Source organism: Camellia sinensis, chromosome 4 (genome assembly GCF_055761805.1).
Source record: "Camellia sinensis isolate YWXY chromosome 4, ASM5576180v1, whole genome shotgun sequence".
NCBI lineage: Eukaryota > Viridiplantae > Streptophyta > Magnoliopsida > Ericales > Theaceae > Camellia > Camellia sinensis.
Genome location: NC_138964.1, coordinates 206045235 through 206061224, shown reverse-complemented (window position 1 = coordinate 206061224; position 15990 = coordinate 206045235). Strand labels below are relative to the sequence as shown.

At 39.4% G+C, this 15990-nt stretch overlaps 1 protein-coding gene across 1 annotated transcript; it reads left to right on the top strand.

The window, feature by feature from the left end:
• Window positions 1–9551: 9551 nt before the first annotated feature.
• On the top strand, window positions 9552–13384 carry LOC114301545 (Protein with RING/U-box and TRAF-like domain). Its single transcript, XM_028246492.2, has 2 exons — window positions 9552–10009; window positions 12501–13384. The coding sequence occupies exons 1-2, from the start codon at window positions 9632–9634 to the stop codon at window positions 13170–13172; spliced, it is 1050 nt and encodes a 349-aa protein (XP_028102293.1). The 5' UTR covers window positions 9552–9631; the 3' UTR covers window positions 13173–13384.
• Window positions 13385–15990: the final 2606 nt, after the last annotated feature.

Below are 15990 nucleotides of genomic sequence, written 5' to 3'. Positions count from 1 at the left end.
ATTTGTGAAGAAATGTTTCAAAGATTCAATGAACACAAAAAAAATGAAAATAAAAAAGTTTCACCAAGAAATGTTTCACAATTTTATTAAAAATAAAAAAAATAAATTCAAATTTTAATATTTTATTTTTAAAACTGAATAATCAGACAGATGAAGGGTAAATTACACCCCTTCACATAAGATTTAGAAAAAATATAATTAGTTTCATACTTTTTTATATAATTACCTGATTTTCCATTTAGTCCGATTATATTGGCTGAAATTAATATAGCTGGTGGATAAATATTGAAATAAATAAAAATAAATATTCATTTTTAATAAATAAGATATGACAATATTATTTAATGAATTATGCATGAAAAAAAAACTTAAATGTTATGTAAACTAAAACCTTAAAGAATGTTAGTGCAATTATGTTAAAAATGTGAGACGGAAAAGTGGGTGTAATTTAATATAATATTGTGTTTGAATTATTGATTTGGAAAGAGATTTGAAAAAAAAATAATAAAAAAACCTTGTGCAAAAGGTGTGTGGAAATGTCAAAAATATAAATTTTCATTGTATTTAATAACTAAAATATATTTTTTTGTTAGTTTTGTTTATTGAAATTAAACAGATGGTTTAAATTAAAAACAAATTAAAAAAATTAAGATTTGAATTGGTAATAGAATTTATTTTGTTATAAGCTCAAAATTTATTTTTATGGGACATTTATTTATAAATTATTCTTTACTCATTTATGTTCTATTTACTAGTTTAAATTATTTTCTTAGAGGAGTTATTCAAAAAACTAAATAAATAAAAAATAAAAGAAAAATCTTATGTGGCATGATGTGGTTATCAAAATTTCTGTAATAATAATAGGGTGAAATGAGTATTAATGTTTATATTGATAGTGTGCGGGGAGCAAATATTCTGCAGAGCCCGTACTCCTTTCGTCCAAGCTACTCGTCTGTTTGATCAACCTGCGAGTACAACAGCGGTGAGCTACCCGGCGGTGCGTTGCCGGAATACCCCCGACGGTCAAGTTAGCACACACTCAGAGAAAGAGAGAGAGAGGGGGGGAAGAGAGGTGTTTCACAAAGAGTATTTCTCACCGAATGTCGTTCCATCCCTAGCATAGGGGGGTGCAGTCATGCTTATACACTTTTCTGCGCTCACCTTTGCATCCATTCGTTCAATGACACGTGGAGCTGCTCTCCCATCTGTCAGCATAAATTCAGCCAAACATCACCTAATCAAACCACTAATTGACATCGACGGGAATGGGCAGTCCGGCGTAATTATCTCGGCCTTCTTCGACCGAGCTATTTATCGAGCCTAACAATGCCATTCGCTGAGCTCCATCACAACCGAGTTCCGTAGCACCCCAGTACGGCCGAGCTCCAGACAGGTTAGGCTAGTCCAAGGGAGATCTTCCCGCCGAGCTACATGCGCGACCATAAGACCGGATCGGCAAACAATCATCTCGGCCTCCTTCGACCGAGCTACTTATCGAGCTCAACAGTGCCATTCGCTAAGCTCCATCACAACCGAGCTCAGTAGCACTCCGGTGCGACTGTGCTCCAGACAAGCTAAGCCGATCTGCGGCAGATCACGATCACCGAGCTAAACACAAGCGAACAAGAGAAGACAAGCTAGTAGGGGATCATCTTAGCCAACTCTGGTCTAGACTTTGGCCAAGCAAGCTTCACCTCGACTCGGCCCAACCCAGCTCGGCCCAAATACACTTGGACCACATTCAGGCCGGCCAGAACCGCGGCCCAAGCCGAGATTACGAAAATCCCCCTATCAATTGCCGCTTAATTCCGTCTACGCTAGCATGACTGGGATTACATTACAAGGCCGGGCTATACTTTTTGCTCGGTTTAGGAACTTCAAGGCGAGCAAGGTCCGCTCCGCGACTTGCTTTTTGGCCAGTAAGATCAGCTCAGCAAGGAACTCCAAAGAAGACAAGCAAGGTCCGCTTCGCGACTTCCTTCTTGGCAAGGAAGATCAGCTCGGCAAGGAATCCAAAGAAAGCGAACAAGGTCCGCTCCACAACTTTCTTCTTGGCGAGCAAGATCAGCTCGGCAAGGAACTCAAAGGTCAGCGAGCAAGGTCCGCTCCGCGACTCCTTTCTTGGCGAGCAAGGTCAGCTCGGCAAGGAATTCCAAGGTAAGCGAGCAAGGTCCGCTCCGCGACTTGTCTCTTGGCGAGCAAGATCAGCTCGGCAAGGAACTCCAAGAACAGGAGCTAGGTCCACTCTGCGACTTGCTTCTTGGCGAGCAAGATCAGCTCGGCAAGGAACTCCAAGGTAGGCGAGCAAGGTCCACTCCGCGACTTGTCTTTTGGCGAGCAAGATCAGCTCGACAAGGAACTTCAAGGTCGGCGAGCAAGGTCAGCTCGGTGACTTTCTTCTTGGCGAGCAAGGTCAGCTCGACAAGTAACTCTAAGGTCGGCGAGCAAGGTCCGCTCCGCGACTTCCTTCTAGGCGAGCAAGATCAGTTCGGCAAGGAACTCCAAGGCGAGCTAGGTCCGCTCCGCGACTTGCTTCTTGGCGAGCAAGATCAGCTCAGCAAGGAACTCCAAAGAAGGCAAGCAAGGTCCGCTCCGCGACTTGTCTCTTGGCGAGCAAGATTAGCTCGGCAAGGAACTCCAAAGTAGGCAAGCAAGGTCCGCTCCGTGACTTGTCTCTAGGTGAGCAAGATCAGCTCGACAAGGAACTCCAAAGTCAGCGAGCAAGGTCAGCTCGGCGACTTTCTTCTTAGCGAGTAAGGTCAGCTCGGCAAGGAACTCCAAGGCGAGCTAGGTCTGCTCCGCGACTTGCTTCTTGGCGAGCAAGATCAGCTCAGCAAGGAACTCCAAGGTCGGCGAGCAAGGTCAGCTCGGCAACTTTCCTCTTGGTCAGCAAGATCAGCTCGGCAAAGAACTCCAAGGTCGGCGAGCAAGGTCCGCTCCGCGACTTGTCTCTTGGCGAGCAAGATCAGCTCGGCAAGGAACTCCAAGGTCGGCGATCAAGGTCCGCTCCGCGACTTCCTTTTTGGCGAGCAAGATCAGCTCAGCAAGGAACTCCAAGGTCGGCGAGCAAGGTCCCTCCACGACTCCCTTCTTGGCGAGCAAGGTCAGCTCGGCAAGGAACTTCAAGGCGAGTTAGGTTCGCTCTGCGATTTGCTTCTTGGCGAGCAAGATCAGTTCAGCAAGGAACTCCAAGGTCGGCGAGCAAGGTCCGCTCGCGCGACTCCCTTCTCGGCGAGCAAGGTCAGCTCGGCAAGGAACTCCAAGCCGAGCTAGGTCCGCTCCGCGACTTGCTTCTTGGCCAGCAAGATCAGCTCGGCAAGGAACTCCAAGAACGGGAGCAAGGTCCGCTCCGCGACTTTTTTCTTGGCGAGCAAGATCAGCTCGGCAAGGAACTCCAAGGTCGGCGAGCAAGGTCCGTTCGGCGACTTCCTTCATGGCGAGCAAGGTCTGCTCGGCAAGGAACTCCAAGGCGAGCTAGGTCCGCTCCGTGACTTGCTTCTTGGCGAACAAGATCAGCTCGGCAAGGAACTCCAAGAGCGGGAGCAAGGTCCGCTCCGCGACTTGCTTCTTGGCGAGCAAGATCAGCTCGGCAAGGAACTCCAAGGTAGGCGAGAAAGGTCCGCTCTGCGACTTGTCTCTTGGCGAGCAAGATCAGCTCGGAACTCCAAGGTCAGCGAGCAAGGTCCGCTCCGTGACTTTCTTCTTGGCGAGCAAGATCAGCTCAGCAAGGAACTCCAAGATCGGCGAGCAAGGTTCCCTCCGCAACTCCCTTCTTAGCGAGCAAGGTCAGCTCGGCAAGGAACTCAAAGGCGAGCTAGGTCCGATCCGCGACTTGCTTCTGTGCGAGCAAGATCAGCTCGGCAAGGAATTCTAAAGTTGATTAAAACCATCAACAAACCTCTTGCCGAGTAAAATTTATCCGACAAGGAATTCTAGAGTTGATAAAATCATCAACAAACCTCTTGCCGAGCAAAATTTGACCGGCAAGGAATTCTAAAGTTGATCAAAACCATCAACAAATCTCTTGCCGAGCAAAATCCGCCTTGTAAGGAATTTTGATCTTTCCGTCAAAATGATTGTTAGTTACCCCTTGGACCGCACTAAATCCGCTTAGCGAGGCAAAAATACAACAATTCTCAAGAAAATGGTCTACTTGTTTCATTGTGCCAATGGCAAAAAGGGTTACAAAAATAGAACTAAGAACAAAACTTTAGATTGGCAGAGTTTGATGTTCTGAAAATGGATCGGCCATTTACATTCTGCGAGTTTTATGCCCATTTTCCTCGGTCTTCTTATAGACGTCTTCCAAAAATCGAACTCCTTATATCTCTTCCATGGTGGTTTGCATGGCCATCATCTTGTCCGACTGCGTGAATCTTTCGCACTACTCTCTTATTCTCTACTACCAGACTTGTCGTCACGGTAGCTGCGGCTTTATCGTCTTCGACTCGGATGTGCTCATTGATACGCTGCATTAGTTGGCCCATGGATATCGGCTGGTTCATGGTAAGCGAGTCCCGCAGCCTATGTCCGACCGGGAGACCGCACTTATATTGGGTGATTGCCATGTTGATTGGGCAATCTAAAATCTCGTTGAAGGTTTCTCAGTATCTGGAGTTGTATGCCTTGAGTGTGTCACTCGACTCCATTTTGACACTGAGAAGGTTGTCCACATCTTTTGGCGTTTTGGTGTTAGTCTTGAAACGAGTCACAAATGCTTCCGCCAACTGCTGCCACCTTTCGATGCTTCCCTCCGGCAACTTCTCAAACCATTTCAAGGCCAGCTCGCCCAAACTTGACGGGAAAATAAGGCACATAAGAGTGTCATTGCGCCTATGTCCGGCCATGACCTGCCGAAAGTGGCTTACATGCATGTATGGCTCGGTCTTTCCGTCGTAGAGCGTAAACTTGGGCTGGTGAAAGCCCACGGGGAGCAGTGCGGTTTCTATCTCAAGGGAGAAGGGGGTGGCGTTTAGCCTTGCCAAATCTGTGTCTAGAGGGACAGGCACGGCTGGGCGTGGTGGTGGCATTATAATCTCCTCACTGGCACAACCCCCATAAGATAGCCGCTGGAGCGCCGACACCCTTTGAGTCTCTCACCGGCGAGCCCGCTCCTTCAAGACAACCTGCAAGTCCTCTGAGCAAGCGGAGTAGGAATATCTCAACGTCGTCGCCGGACGTGAGGGTTGGTAGGTACTATCTTGCGCGCTAGACTTCTCTACAGGCGCGTCGGAATCTCCAACCCTGTAACTTTTGGTGATAGAAAGGGAGGGAGTGTGTCGCTAGCTCTGACTGCCTGAACGGCGTGGTTGGGTGCGCTCACCGTGGTCTCCCACTCCAGCAACACCCTTTCCCTTGACATGCCGTTTCAGAGCTTCCATCTCCGCCGCCATTCTTCAAATGACGGTGTCCTGGTCCCTTAGCTTTTGTTCCAGATGTCTGGCGTGCGATTTTCTTCGCCGCCGGTGTCCGTCTGGGCTCTGCGAGTGACTAGGACTTCTAGCATGCTTATCTCGCGCATCTCTTGAATGTCCTCCTGGGGAAGTCCCCAGGTTCGCCATGTTCAGAACGACGGGGAGTTCGTCTCTCCGTTTGGCTAACTCCGGGGTAACACCGTCGATGGCAGACAACGGTATTTCGTCGTTATTTGCCATGGAAGGCGATTAGATGAGCTTGGAAGACAAGGTTTTGTCTGTCAAGATTTCCATAAACGGCGCCAATTGTACGGGGAGCAAATATTTCGCAGAGCTCGTACTCCTTTCCTCCAAGCTACTCGTCTGTCTGATCAACCTGCGAGCACAACGGCGGTGAGCTACCCGGCGGTATGTTGCCGGAATACCCCTCCGACGGTCAAGTTAACAGACACTCAGAGAGAGAGAGAGAGGAAGAGAGGTGTTTCACAAAGAGTGTTTCTCACCAAATGTCGTTCCATCCATAGCATGGGGGGCGCAGTCATGCGTATACACTTTTCTGCGCTCACCTCTGCATCCATTCGCTCAATGACACGTGGAGCTGCTCTCCCATCTGTCAGCACAAATTCAGCCAAACATCACCTGATCAAACCACTAATTGACATCGGCGGGAATAGGCAGTCCGGCGTAATTATCTCGGCCTCCTTCGACCGAGTTACTTATCGAGCCTAACAATGCCACTCGTTGAGCTCCATCCCAACCGAGCTCCGTAGCACCCCAGTACGGCCGAGCTCTAGACAGGTTAGGCCGGTCCAAGGGAGATCTTCCCGCCGAGCTACATGCGCGACCATAAGACCCGGATCGGCAGACGATCATCTCGGCCTCCTTCGACCAAGCTACTTATCGAGCTTAACAATGCCACTCGCCGAGCCCTATCACAACCGAGCTCGGTGGTACTCCGGTGCGACTGTGCTCTAGAGAAGTTAGGTCGGTCTGCGGTAGATCATGATCACCGAGCTAAAACGAACGAATAAGAAAAGACAAGCTGGCAGGGGATCATCTCGGCCAACTCTGGTCTGGACTTCGGCGCCCAACCCAGCTCGGCCCAAATACACTTGGACCACATTCAGCCCAGCCAGAGCCGCGGCCCAAGCCGAGATTACGAAAATCCCCCTCTCAGATAGTGTGAATGCTCACTTTATCAAATTGTTAAAAGTTAAGAAAATATTTATAGGAATACACTTATTCATAAAATACCTTAATATATGAAATCAAAATTTAATGAATCAAATATCTAAAATAATAGAATTTTTTGAAATACAAAAATATTTTTTAGATTAAGAATAATTTACGTGTAATAAGTGGACTTATTATTTAATATGTCTTGTAAGAATTAATAGTGTTTTTTTATCAAATACTATTAAAAAAACGTCACTAATTGTTAATTTTTAACGATAGTTTATAAATTTTGTCATAAAAATGTCACAAATTATAAGATTTAGCCACAGTTTAAAAAAATCATCACAAAAAAGTTATTAATTTTTAACTTTTAGTGACAATTTAAAAAATTTATCACAAAAAAAATCACTAATTGTAAGTTTTAACAACAATTTATAAAAAATCGTGAAAAAAATACTAACTATTAATTTTAGCTACATATACAAAAAAATCATTATAAAAAATTATTTTGAACAATAATTTTATTAAAACTTATTTTTAATAAAATTTAATGAAAATTAAATTTAAATATTAAAACTATGGGTGTCCGCGGTTCGATTTGGGATGGTTTGCGGTTTGGTTTGGACCCGCCCGTATCTATGCGGTTTGGGAAAAAGTCAACCCGCAACCGCCCGCAATGCGGTTTGCGGTTTGTGCGGATAGGGTTCGCGAATGTGCGGGCGGTTTGCGGATTGAACTTTTTTTCCAAAAATTTATTTTTAGACCTTTTTTTTTCCCTCTCATTTTGTCAATCTTTATTTTGGACCTTTTTCCTCATGTTTTTTAAAATACTCCAACATTAATAATTAATAAATTAAAACTTATAAAATAAAAAACACAACAAATTCAATTCGTAACCTAAACAAATTATTCAAAATCTACATTCATCATTAACTTACATTCATCATTCATAACCCAAATAAAAAAATCCTACATTGAAAATTCAACATTCATCATTCCTAACCCCCCCAAAAAAAGAAGGAATTCTTCATTAACTTACATTCATCTAAAATGCAAGAAAAATAAAAATTCATTAACTTACATTCATCCAAAACCAAAACGCAAATAAAAAAAAATATTTGTTGTCAAACTTCATTCAATACAAACCCATGAAATAAAATTAAAACACATCCAATTCAACTTCAACTTCATCTAAGATATCAAATTTCATCTTCATGAATCACATTCAATTCAACTTTCACAAATTTCAATTCCATGCATTTGGTTGATGAACCCTACACAAAAACAAATTGAAAAAATATAAACTTTAATCTTTAATTATAGTAAGAAATGAAAAGATAAACAAAAGTCTATATATTGCATTTCAATATAGTAAGAAAATGTATTGAGTATATGAAAAATTTAGATTTAATTCAACAGATTCAGATTAACAGATTCAATTTCAGATTAAATTTTACTAACAGATTCAGATTTAATTTTAATAATAGATTTAGACTTAATTTAATTTTAATAACAAATTCAGATCAAACAAGTTAACAGATTCAAATTCAGATCAAATTTCATATCAAATTTCAGATCAAACAAATTCGGATCAAACAAACAAATTCAGATCAAATTTCACAGATTCAAGTTAACAGATTGAATCAAGTTAACAGATTCAATTTCACATATTTAATTCCAAAAAACAGATTATACAGACACAGATAGATTTAATTCCAAAAATTAAATAACAGGTTTAAAACAGATTCAATACAGATTTAAAACAAATTAAATAGATTCCACAAATAGATTTAAAACAGATTCAATACAGATTTAATACAGATTCAATACAAATTAAATAGATTCCACAAATTAAACAGATTTAAAACAGATTAATTCCAAAAACAGATTTAATGTCTTCTATCAACAAATAACATAAACAAAAAATACAGATCTGTTGCAGATTCAAAACAGATTCCAAAAAAAATGTCCTTCATTAATCCAATACCACATTAATGAACAGATCCAAAACAAATCTATCAACTGATTCTCCAAACATAGACAGATCAAAGATCGGGGAGAGTGAAAGAGAGAAAGACAGAGAGAGAGGCTTACTTCTGATCAGTGCGATGACAGAGTCAATCGATCGGTCAATTTTGTGATGAGAGAGAGTCGATCGGTGTAGTAAATGCAAAGCCAAAGAATGAGAGACTGTGAGATGAGAGAGTAAAGGAGGGAGACAGATCAGAGACACAAAGATCGGGGAGAGAGAGAGACATAGACAGAGACTGAGATTCAGAGATGAGCTTACCTGTGAGGTGTGCGATGAGGTCGATCGGTCGATCGGTCGATTAGTTCATCTTGTGAAGACAAAGAGAGTCGATCAATGAGTGTAGGCAGTGGAGATGAAAATCGCGAGAGTGAGAGTGAGCGTGAGAATGAGAGACACAGAATGAGATAGATAGAGTGAGAGATACATAATATTGATTAGGGTTTTCTTTTTTGAACGGTTGGATTTGAAGGAAAAGAAAATGGAGTTTTTTTTTTAAACGGTTAGATTAGATTTGAACCCAAAAAAAAAAAAAAAAGTGTTTTATTCGGACGGGTGCGGGCTAAATCCGCAACCCGTCCGCAACCCGAAAATTACATAAAATCCAAACCGCACCCTACCCTAATGTGTTTGCGAAACCGCCCATACGTGCGTGGTTCAGATCAGATAAGGCGGTTTGGGCGGTTCGGATAACCCTATTCCCAGCCCTAATTAAAACCTGTTAGTAATTTATCTAAAATTAATTAGTATGCAAGCACTTGAAAGTAATAAATTCTCTTATTTTTATTTATTTATGATTTTTCTTAAAAAAAAGAAGAAGGTGATAAACAATTGTTCTCACTTTGTGCTTTAGATACTTATACTCTCTGCTTTAGCTGTTGTACCCCAAGACCTTTTTTTTTGGGGGGGGGGGGGGGGGGGGGGGATGTATAAAAGGAGATATTTCCCCAAAAAACTCGAATTTGGAAATCTACGATCAGTCTGTGTAGAAGAGATAGGGGGAGAGATTCGAATGGCGAAATTTTCTGTGGGAAGAGAAGATGAAAGCGAAGGACCTAGCAGTCCAAGACCCAAGAAACTGCGAACCACCACCCCTCCACAACCTCAACAACAACAGCAATTTCGACGCTGCGACCAACCAGTAGTCGAAGAAGAAGAAGAAGAAGAAGAAGAAGATGATGAAGATGAAGATGAAGAAGCAGAATCTGAATATGATGATGATGATGATGAAGACGATGAGGACGACGGTGAAACCGAAGCTGAGAGATCTCATGCTGTACGTGTTTCGCTCGGACCCAGCGGGGACGGTTCAATTTCCGTTACCCTAACAGACCCAGATGTGCTCGATTGCCCTATCTGCCTCGAACATTTGACCATTCCTGTCTTTCAGGTCCGTTATCTCCCTCGATCATTTGTGCTATTGTAGTTTTCTTGATGTTTTTGGGTTGATTTATATGAGTGTATTTCTAAAAGCCCTGTATTGTATAGTCAGTAGGTGGGTTGAGATCATATGGTAATTAACCACAGGTTGTTTTTTTCAAAACTGAGTGAAGAGTTGCATCCAATGGAATAGTTTCGAGTGTAAAAGTTTTGATTTTATATAGATCACTCCAATCCTTTCATCAAATTTTCATTAAAATCTTTTTAGAAGTTCTCTTCTTATCCCAAGTTTCCATTTTTATGAAATTTGATGACCAAAAAAAAAAATCATCTCCATCTTCTTAAATTTTCATCAAATTCAAATTTGATGAGTTCTTGATTTGATGGGAAAAAAATGACTCCCTTGATTCGAAGAACATGCGATTACAGGATTGGAGATATTTTTGAACACTTTTTGATGAAAGAAAAGGTGAAGGATTGGTGATGCTGTAGGTTGTTAGTGAATAGGGTTGACAGAATAGAACCAGTTATTTGGTGGTTTCCGTTGGGACGGAATATTCTGAAGGCATGAATTCAAGTGTCAAAACATGTTAAGATCTTTCAGCAGTTTTTGTTGAAGCCTATGGAAGTGGTCGTGCAAGTTTGTGTTTTTATACCTCGAGTATGTATGTCAACTGTCAAGACAGCAGATTTGCTTGGGAAGTAGAATAAAAGCTAAAAGTACTTCTTTATGTGAAATTCATGAAAACTCTTTTAACTCTTGTCGCAACCTGTCCAAATGTCAGCCATTTTTTTTAAAATAAAAAATGAAAAAGTTTAAAAATTGGATCCAATGTAGGGATGACAATGGGTCTGGTTTTTTATTGCTTCGCGCACGAATTCTTGATTTTCGTTATTCATACAATTTCATACTCTACCCTTACCTTGACAATTTTGATGTACTTACCCCTATACTTGACCCTACACCCTATCAATGCGCTCCCAAACCTTTTCTATTAGAATTGGGTTTGGTAATTCAATCAAATCAGCCATTCATTCTTTTTAATTTTTTTATAATTTGATATAAACAACTGACATATGGATGACTAGAAGGATCATATTGTTCATACTACTTCTTGGACCATATCACCTGAGCGTAGTTTGGAATTTTTTTGGGCAGTATGTATGTTTATCGTGTGTTCATATTTATTTACTGCTCATTAACTGTTACAGTTACCAAATACTATCTAAAAGTATTATGTTAATGCCTTTACAATGATGGCGTTAATTGAGGAGGTCGAGTATTAATGAACGACTAAGTGCTTTCACTTCATATTAAGTGTACACATGATTATGATTGGGAAACTGAATGTTCATATTTTTTATTTCTATTATGATTCATAACATTGTTGATTAACAGCATGATTACTAGAAAAAAGGCATATCTAGAGTTTTGAAATCATTGAAATGTTGAGAGAAAAAAAGGCATTCTATTACGATGCAGTATCTTTATACATAGTCGATGAACTTTCTAGCTACATTCTGAATTTTTTTTTATATTATGTGTCTAACCTATATATTAAGAACCATGCTTGCATACGAGTTTTTAATTGTATCAATGCTTATTTTTGGTTTCAAATTCTATTTTACAACATGTTATTTCTTTTTTGGTTATTTTGGGTATCGTATGCATTGATTATACTTTGCTGTACACTTTTGAAACATCTCCATTTACTTGGTCAATCAAACTCACTCAGTAATGCTTTGAATTTGAACCATGCTTAAGGCTTGGGTATCCCTTCAGGGGAAATCTGAAAGGCAATTTATTCAATTCAGTTTTTTAAAAGGTTAATCACAGTTTTTTTGAAAGAAAGGTTGCTAATTTCCTAGGTGTTAAGATATCCCCATTCCCACACACACACACACACACAGCCAATCATTTTTAGGATGACAAACCACCTTAAGTCTTTGTTGTGCTTGTGTTTTTATTTTCTTGAAAGCATTTTGGCTGCATTTGGTTCAGTCAGCCTGGTCTTTTCACCAGCATTGTGGTCTACATGTGCTATTTACACCTTAAGTCACGTTGTTAATCGTTTTTAGTTTTTCCATTTACTCATGACGGTTTCGATACTTTCACATTGAGTGACAATCCCTGTTAATATGGTAGGATTCCTGACTTGAATAATTTAAGTTCATCATGACTTGTTCTGAAAATTTTTGTGTGCATGAGTTTGTTTTGTAATTTCGGAAATGATAAGAGAAATATAATCCATTTCCATTCTTATACAAGATTTACCATGCCGATGGTCGTTGAAGCTACATGATGTGTCTGGTATTTGAGGAACTTTGGGTGTCTATATTATTCCATTAAAAATTACATGATGCATTAGAAGTTTAAATGCATGACTCGAACTGTAGCTTTGCCATTGGTGGCACTTTGTGAATACTTAATTGCAAGTTATACCCGATAACAATAGCTCTAATATAAATATATTTTTTGATCTTGATAAATGGCAATTTAGTGTGAGAATGGCCATGTAGCTTGCTCCTCCTGTTGCTTCAAGCTTGGAAATCAGTGTCCTTCTTGCGCTTGGCCAATTGGTTATAACCGTTGCCGGGCCATTGAGAAAGTTATTGAATCAGTGAAAATATCATGCCAAAACATGAAGTATGGGTGCAAAGAAGCGGTGAGTTACAGCAAGAAACATGACCACGAGGAGGCATGTGTTTACGCACCATGCTTGTGCCCTCTTCCTGAATGCAACTTTGTTGGATCCTCCAAGCACTTATCCCTACACTTCACCAGCAAACATTCTAACTCCACTACGCGCTTCTGTTACAACTGCCTCTTCCCAATATCCATAGAAAAGCAACAGAAGTGCCTCATTCTTCACGAACAAAGCGAAGGAGGCATTTTTATTCTCAACAATGGGATTGACCCTCTTGGAAATATTGTTAACGTGAGTTGTATTGGACCAAGCTCGACAAAGAGAGCGTTTGCATACGATCTCATAGCAAGAAACGGTGAAAGCTCCGTGAGACTGCAATCTTTCACAGAAAGCATTCCTGGGCGGGTTGAGCATCCACCTCTGAAGAGGTTTCTTCTGGTTCCGAGTGATTTTGTTGGGTCTTGCAGGCAGCTCAAGTTGGAACTATGCATTCGGAGGAATCAAGAATTTCCGGCACACATCTGAAGAGGTGATTCTGTTGTTTAAAGCAAGTGTTGATGTTGTGGACTCGCTGCATTCCACCTGGAATTGAGTGATGCTATTGGGTTTGTTCTGGCAAAATGCTGTTTGCTTCTATTGTATTATATAGCCTATAAAACCAATTTAGCTTCTTGGAAAATTGTTGGATTTAATGTTTGGAGTAATAAGTATATCTCATCTTGAAAAATTTTAGACCTGCTGCTGCTATGCTGTTGATACTGTGATATAATATGCTGAGATTTGAGTAAAGTATCGAACTTCAAATTGTTTCTGGAAGCTAATGGTGAAATTGTGATTTTAAAATCTGACTTTAAATTTGTTTTTCAGATTACATTAGTTGGAGTCATTTTTCAAGTTGATATGAGTTTCAATTGTAAATTCCAAACCGTTTGTTTTTGTTAATAACGCTTTGGAAGAACGTTGGTTTTATTAAATAATTTGGCATCTTGCCAGTCATGTTGTGCATTGCAAACAGTTCGATATTGTATGCCATGGCCCATGTGCCTACACTCTAATCATAAATTTAATTTTGAAGTTTTTGGGACAATAGTTCCAAGTTTTAATTTTTGGACAGACTTCACTTTACCCCCTATAGGTTGGGCTAGGTGTTGTTTATCCCTAACATTCGGAATTCATCACATAATTCTCTTGTGGTTCATCGACTAAAACGCACAAACTTTTGTTAACAGAAGTTGTAAATTGACAATTATACCCTCATATATAATTCAAGGAAATCAGATCTTTCTCTCTTCATCTTCTTCTCTCTCTGCACTTTCGTCTCGAACACAAATACAGAAAGAGCGAGAATCTGAATGCGTGCATGCAAAAGTTTTGTCTCGGCGAAATTGGAGGGAGTTTCTCTATTTTCATTCAAGTCCTCCATTTCCATCAATCATCATTCACATTTCATAGCTCTCTCTCTCTCTCTCTCTCTCCTCTCCTTCTTCTTTAGCCCGCTCCTTCTAAAACCCTAGTCATGTAAATCCCCATTCCTCTCTCTCTAGATCTGCACGTCTCTTCATATCTCCATCCATTCAAAAACTCATTTACACATCCTTCAATCTTCAAAACAAATGCACATTCAAATGAACCTCTAAAATGGGCCTTCTGGGTTTCCTCTGCTTCAGTCTCCTTGTTTGAACTTTTCAATCTCACAAATTTCACTAATGTCACAAATGCGCCGTGTTAGTAGGTTTGATTCACAAGTTATAAAATTAAAAAAAAATTTTTGATTGGGTTGTATATATATATATATAGTTTGATTCAGCAGTTATAAAACTAAAAAAAAAATTGATTGGGCTGTATATATATGCATATATATATATATATATATAAAATATCTAGATCTATAAACTTCTACTCAGAGAAAAAAAAAAAAGAAGATGAAAAATAGTTTGATCTAAATTCTATGATTTCTTTATTTGATGAATATAATTAATTGAGTAATTTGGTGAGAAATATTGAACTAGTTTCAGTTTATACATATGCAATCTTATATAATGGCATCTTTTATAAATTTGAAGAGGTAGAAAGCGTATTTTCGTCATAAAAATAGATTCACTCTCTATAGAGGCGCGTGACTTTCACATTCTGTTATTTTAGACAGAAAAGCTAACAGTGCGTTTTAGTCCATCTACCATAAGAGGGTTATGTGGTGATTTCCGAATGTCAGGGGGTAAAGTGAAATTTGTCCTTAATTTTTTGTGTCATGACAATAATAATTTGAAAGATCGTATTATTCTTATTAATTTGTCTATCTGAGCATGCTATTTGTCTATTCACGTGTTCTCTATTTGTTTATTTATTGTCCAGTATTGATGACTTTTTAAGTGACTAACAGTCCGATAACAGTTGAGTAAAAATGAAAATAATTTATCCTTCACGAAAATAATTTGTCACTCCAAACAAAACAATTATTAGACCTGACGCGATGCATACTTATAAAAATAAACGTTTCACCAATTTTTTTCATAAAAGAAAAATTAAAAATAAAACCCTAAATATGAAGATAATACCAAATGAAATTAGGCATTCCATTTGTTTGGTGGAATTTTTTTAAAAAAAAATTATAGAATTTTTTTTCATTAAAAATGTTTGCTATATTTAATTATGACCTTAAAAATTATGTGGTTGAGATTGTCATAATGCTGGGTGGTGGAGGTAGCAAAAGCAACTGTGGTGATGGTAGTGATACTGTTGATACTGGCGAAAGGTAAGGAAGTTGTGGTTTTTATTGTGAGTTTACGTGGGTGATTGTTTTGAGTATTTCAATAATTTGAATTGTTCATATTATAAGTTTATCAAGTAAATCATTCATGTAAAAAAATCAAATTCGGTAGACATGTGTTGCTCTATACCAAGATCATATTTGTCTTTTAAAAAATAAATCATTAATAAAATTTTGATAATTTTTAAAAAATAATTATGACATGATCATGGAACTACAAATTAACTTAATTTTTAAATAAATAACATGTTCAACGAATCATATTATATAAACAGTTTAAATTAAAATTTCTTACATCACCTTACACCAGGCACAACGGCAACCCTATGTCCAGTAGGGAAGAGGAGGAGGAACAAAATTAAATTGGGTAAATTACATTGACATCCCTTAAGATTTCTATAATACAGTTTGTTCCTCACCTTTTAGAAATTACATGCCCCTTACTGAGGTTTAAAGTTTCATTACAGATTGCTCTCTCTAGCAATTTAATTTTTTTAAATACTAATTTTGCTCTCACTGAGTAAATTACATTGATACCCCTTATATTTTAAAAGTTACAATCCCCTCTTTAAGTTT

Coding starts and splice junctions, on each gene's coding strand:
- LOC114301545 (XM_028246492.2), top strand. CDS start 9,632: ATGGCGAAATTTTCTGTGGGAAGAGAAGATGAAAGCGAAGGACCTAGC. Junction 10,010..12,500: donor TGACCATTCCTGTCTTTCAG/GTCCGTTATCTC, acceptor ATGGCAATTTAG/TGTGAGAATGGCCATGTAGC.